General features: G+C 43.3%; 1 protein-coding gene across 1 annotated transcript in view; it reads left to right on the forward strand.

Moving 5' to 3' along the window:
• The first annotated feature begins 443 nt into the window (after positions 1-443).
• Karybeta3 (karyopherin beta 3) overlaps positions 444-6097 on the forward strand; it is a 45215-nt gene continuing 39561 nt past the window's right edge. Inside the window, exon 1 of the mRNA XM_070129209.1 lies at positions 444-600. Within this exon, the coding sequence (XP_069985310.1) occupies positions 520-600 (81 nt within the window). The 5' untranslated portion in view covers positions 444-519. The remainder of the gene's footprint in view (positions 601-6097) is intronic.

Below are 6097 nucleotides of genomic sequence, written 5' to 3' on the forward strand. Positions count from 1 at the left end.
TCGTCTCCCGCTCGTGTGTTTTCGGGCGGAGGTACCCCATGTGCGACTTCTCGGACTACTCTGGAGTTAGTCCGAGAGGCCGAGAGGCAGGATCGTCTCTCGGTCGGTGTTTTTCGGACGGGGATCTGCCTGTCGTGAATTCTCGGACGCCTTTGAAACCAGGTCGAGACGCTAGCGAGTGGGATCGTCTCTCAGTCCGTGGTCTTTCGGACGAGGGTTTCACATCTGCGACTTCTCGGACTCTTTTCAAAATCCTAAAAGCGCGGGAAAAGAGAAGGAAAACGTCTCATAATCTAAAGAATTGTAGAAAGTATCTTAAAAAATTAACTTTTTTCTCCGCATATAACAATACCAACTACTTTTTCAATTTTAAGGCATTCTGTAAAATCAGATCCTTGAAAGTTATTTTTTCCTTGGATGAAGAAAATCAGAAGAGGAAGCGAGAGCTTATAGTACATCGGAGTGGAGGAGTCGAGCTCAGTGTTGGAACGGTCGCTCGGCTGTCTCGTCCCGGCGAAAATGGCGGGCGATCAGGAACAATTCCAGCAGCTTTTAACTGGATTATTGAGCGTCGACAACAAGATCAGACAGCAGGCCGAGGTGAGTGCGATTAATAAACCTCAGGCGGATCATTTGAGTGAAAAATTTATCGGAAACAAGGGGGGAGTTGGTCAAAAACCGCGAGAAAAGAGCAACGATGGCGTCTACATTGTCCAACGTGGTTTGAAGGAGGCCAAGTTGCGATTGATGTAATTTCGCTCCCTTTATTTTCCTCCTTCGAGTTTGGTTCTCACGACGGCCGCTTTTATTCGGAAGAGAACGCCGGGAATGGAAAAATCTCGTTGAAAATAAAACAGTACGGTAGAAATACATGACGTAACATGACAATTCTCGATGATCTCAGAAATCTCTGCTTTGTTGGGAGGGAAAAGAGTGAACTCGTGGAAGGAAAATAGTCATTTTTTCGAAAGGAATTCTCAAAGAAACCCGATTAAAGCGCCGAAAATGAACCGAAAAACATCACTCACAAGATAGAACGTAAATTAATAACCCGAACAGGAAACGCATGGAGTCCGTCCCTTCAACATGTGACGTCTTAAAAATATCTCTTTTCGACCGATATTTAGAGGGTTTATTTAGTCATTTATTCTATTTCGAAGTTAAGGTCGCGTTATCTTCATTATTTTTTATCGTATGTCCTGTGAATATGTTAAAAAGATGTGTTAAAGGGACATTACATATTCGTGTGGTGGGAGTGAATAAATATACGTATTTTAGAAAAGATGGAAGAGGAATTATGTATCAATTCTCTTGATTATATTGTTTTTCTACTTCAGATATCGAAAGAATTTGATAAATGGATGTAAAAATTATGGATAAAAAGACCGTGTGTATTTCTGGAAGGCGAGGCGGCCAGACACGTGTGTGTGTTCGAGGCATCGGGGAAAATCGCGTAATTTATGTTAATTAGGAAATGTAAATGTTTTTCAATTAGAATTTTTTTTAGGGGGGTCGACTGAGTACATGTAACGATGTTTGCTGATTTATTTGAATGTAGTTTTTCGATTTTTTCGATTATTTTTATTTCTAGAAGGGGGTGAGTTAACATCTGCTGCGTTTCATCAGCTGTGTTATAATAAGTTATGGGTGCGTTATTAGCTGGTGATGAATTACCATGTTAATGATAGTCGTGGGAATTAATTAGTTGAGAGAGAGAGAGGGGGAGATATTTGCTTCACTTCTTAATGAGGACTTGCATGAATCTTAAGCAGGCGCATGGCATGGTAAAGGACATGGAATGGGCTATGTCTGTCTTAATTGTCCCTTTTTACTTTAAATGATGGAAAATGAGAAATTATAAGGTGGTTTTGAAATGGAAAGAGGGGAGGGGGGTAAGGAAATTGAGTGAGAATCTTGCATGCAACTTGATATAAGGTAGAATTGAGGGAAAATGTTCATTCTATCATGGTCATGCACCTGTTCATTGGTTATTTTGATGTGGTAATATCTTGTTTTAACGCTGATGATTCCAATAAGCATCAAGGTATTTAGGAATGTTGGTCAAGTACCTAGACTTTTGAGATTGGAGGATAAGCGTGTTAATGAAAGAACTCCTTTAAGCTGAAGAATCCAAAGTCATGGGTATGTTTAGCATGATGCTAGTATTTTTATTCCATTGCTCAGTTAGCAGGGAGATTTGCAGTGTGTAAGAAGGTTCAGTACATCTGCGCGCTTTACAGTCTCATTGGTCACAAAGAAGGCAAATGTGGTATTCAGTTATATGGGTTTGTTTGTTTATTTTATAGTTTTGCTCTGGATGAAAAGGTGTGATTTGGAAATTAATGCCCCCACAGGAGGGTTTGTATTTTGTATGTAGATGAGGTAGTGAATAGAAGGTAAGTCATAAATTTGCATTGGGTTTGACAGCTGCCAAGTACAGAATAAGAGCTTTATTGAGATGCAAAAAGCCAAGATAACTTTGTGATGGTAGGAATAGGGAGGGAGGGAGGGTAGTAAGTCCTAGTATAGATATTTTGATTAGAGGTGATCCCGCATGCCAGGGAAAGCCTTGGAAATATTATCGGCATTTTGTGCATGGCCATATTCTGCAGAGGTAGAATGTATCAGGTGGGTTCCTGATGTATTTAGCACTCCTTGGGGAAAACTCCGAATTCAAATCATTTTGCATGAACTTGCTGAATAGGTAAAGTGGTTACGTCGGTTTTTGGTTTTGCATTGTTTCTATTGAATAGTGTATAATAAATGTTATTGATGCAAGATATGGTCAGTTTTCAAAATTAAGATTGCCGCAAGGTGCAGATTCACTAAACATATTTTTACAGCATCTCATATTTGTAATTTATGTAAAGTATATAAATCAGTTGAAAATGATAATGTACTGCATTTCTCATACCTTGACATTTGTCTCTTTAAATGTTGCTTCTTTGGCACATGGTAATTTTTCCCCCAGGTAGGTAATGGCATGCAACATAAATTATTAATGGGGTATGGCAGGGTATTGGTATGAATTCTGAGTCTCAGAGGAAAGTGAAGGTTCTCATTGGTACACAAGTGGTGCTTTCAGTGATATGCATAAAGTTACATGGTGGATAATTCCCTGCGTGGGTCATTGCTAAGCCTGTGATGGGTAGAGGGGGTTTCTTGTCTGGAGTTGGATTTCCTTTGCTGTAAGGGAGTGTGTTTCTTCTATCCATACCTCATTGTCGCTGGCCTGGTCTTTCTGCGTGTGGTGGTTGATGTGCGGTTTTGTAATACTTGATGGTTGAATTAAATAGCTGTTATGAGTGTCGATCCTCATGACTTGCAAATGCAGTAAAATTAATTCAGTTGTTCATATTCTGCCCTTTTAAGGCGCTAGCTTATTTTTGCAGCCAATACTTTGTCAGATTCCGACACTTTGTGTCACTTCAAGAATCTTCTTTTTGTCTTTGCCTTCTTGAATTCTAAAGTTTTAATGAATTGACTATTAAGGTATATATTGTGAACTGATAGTCTCAGTGATTAGTTATGTAAGAGAGGCCATGTGCAGAGTTCCTTTTGATAACATGTTGCTATTCCCTCTGAAGTAGAGCGTCTGTCAACAGGTTTGCATACTGATTGATTCACGTGTGCAGAGTATCATTTGTGGGCTTTCTTAGTAATTCAAAACATATTGCTAGCCAGGGAATGTCATGGACGCTAGTAGCAAGATGTTGCACCCTTTTGTAAGAAAGTAACTTGTTGAACTTGTATTTGCTCTCTTTACCTATCTATATCATCACTGTTGTCTCCTCCTCTTTCACTGGAGGTGATTTAATACCAGAAATGTCACTTTTGAGGGATTATAAACAAACTTGGCTAAAGAGGTCAAAGTGTCACATAATCTGTTCAGTTGAAAGTCTTCACTGCTGCATTACGTTCCAGTTTGCATGACATAAGTGAGTGGAAACGGAAGTAGACCAACATTCCAAAAAAATATCATGAGCACCTTGAACAGTTATGTTTCACGTATTCAAATGAGAACCCATAGAAAAACATTATCCCGTGTTTGTAGCCCAGGGCAATGTTCCTTTTTTATGTTGACAATAAACGTGGAGCAAAGTAGGTGGGACGATTTAATGCCATTCATTCTAGGCTGAACACGCAGAAAATAATGTGTGCCGACTTCTCATACCCAGAGTTGTTGATTCATGTCTGCGTAGGTGCTCTCTTTAGTGTTTGTGTGGAAGGGTTATATTCCTGTAGAAGTTCCGTCTCCTGCCTGTTCTTCTCCGGTTTTCTTTTCCGACCCTTTTTCTTTTCTCGTCTTTGTCTTCGACCTTCGTCGTCTCTCTTGCTTTCTTTTCTATTTATTATCGTGTTCTCTTCTCATTTTTCATATCTTTTCCGCTTCCTCCTTTTCCTCTTTCTTGTTTCTTCAAACATTCTCCCATTATCCTCTCCTTCCTTCCTTCTTTCCTTCTCATTCTCTCTTCTCTTTATTTACCTTCTTTCTCCTCCTACCCTCTTCTCCTTTGTTTATCTTCCTCTCCTTACGCACTATGGTCCCGCACTCCCTCGCCCCTTTTCCGCGAGTGGAGTTTTCTCTGTTTCAAGTGTGTCGGCTCTCCACGTGATGCAAGTGTGGCCTCACCCCAGCGCGCCGGGCCACGTGGAGCGACAGCGAGCCCGGCCGATGAGGGGAACCACGTTGGGGATGTCGTCATCGTCGTCGTCTGCTGGGGCGGGCCGTGTTTCGATCTTTTTTTTTTCTGGGGGTGGGGGTGGTCTTGCGTTATTTTGTTTTTGATGCGTTTCTATATTGTTTGTTGGTTTAAGTGTTTCGTATATTGTCTTTCTTTTCTGTTTCGGAGTTGCGTATTTGTGGATATTTTCGGATTCTCTCCCTCCCTCTTCCCCCTTCCATTTGAGTATTTGACACCAAGTAGACAGGCTAAAGGGAGAGGACGTCGTTTCTGAGGATGTGACTCTAGGAGGGGGTATTGGAATGGGCGGGGTAGGGGTAGGGATATGGAAGGGGAGGGGAGTGGAGTGGAAGAACCGTAAGTACCAAAGCATGTTTGGGTTTTTAGAGGCTTACGGAACCACTCTATTTTACCTGTTCACTTTTTTATGCTTACGAGGTGTGTGTTTGTGTGTGTGTGCGTGCGTGCGCTTTTTCCCCTGTATCTGTTTCTGTACACATGACTTTGTGTGGTTTTCATAGCAAATTCTACGCACTATCGTGAGTTTACATGTTGGCTACGTTCCGAGGGGGGGGGGGTATTGGAAGGTGCTAGGAGGGGGAGGGAAGGCGAGGGAGTTGCGTCGTTCGTGGCTGTATATATTCTCTCAAGTCACACAATCTGCGCTTCGGCCGTGGATGTGAATTAACTCCGTTGGGTGCCGTTGAGAAGACTCGCCCCTCAACCTTCACCCCCCCCCCCCCCTCACGAACGGACACGGGTTGCTGCGTCCTTAGGTGCGGAGGGGAGGCATTCAAGGACCCCGCTTATTCTTCGTTATCAGGAATCTTGGCGTCCCAGCTGTTAGGATGGGAGAGACGTGAGGTGCAGGCGCGCAAGGAGGGCCCCGACCCCCTTCGCCGACGGTTCTGGTGGCGGTGACGGACGGAGGGAAGTGGGAGAGGGGTAGGGAGTGGGGTTACAAGACGACCTTGAACTTGGCGCTGGGGGGGGGAAGGGAGGGGAGGGGAGGAGGGCGAGGATTCGTGAATGTATAGGCTGTGCAAACGGGGATGGGCGTCTTTTTAGATAGCGCTTTTGTGAAGGTGAACACCTGTATATCACCGATGCGAGTCACGCGCTCCCTCTCTTTCTTTCTTTCTCTTTCTTTTTCTTTGTTTTTCTTTCTTTCCTTCTCCCTCTCTCTCTCCCTCTCTCTCTCTCTCTCCTCTCCTCTCCTCTCCTCTCCTCTCCTCTCCTCTCCTCTCCTCTCCTCTCCTCTCCTCTCCTCTCCTCTCCTCTCCTCTCCTCTCCTCTCCTCTCCTCTCCTCTCCTCTCCTCTCCTCTCCTCTCCCCTCCCCTCTCTCCCTCCCTCACCCCTCACCCCTCACTTCTCTCTCATATATATTCCTTTTCTTTGTTGTCCTCAAGTG

Source organism: Penaeus vannamei, chromosome 13 (genome assembly GCF_042767895.1).
Source record: "Penaeus vannamei isolate JL-2024 chromosome 13, ASM4276789v1, whole genome shotgun sequence".
NCBI lineage: Eukaryota > Metazoa > Arthropoda > Malacostraca > Decapoda > Penaeidae > Penaeus > Penaeus vannamei.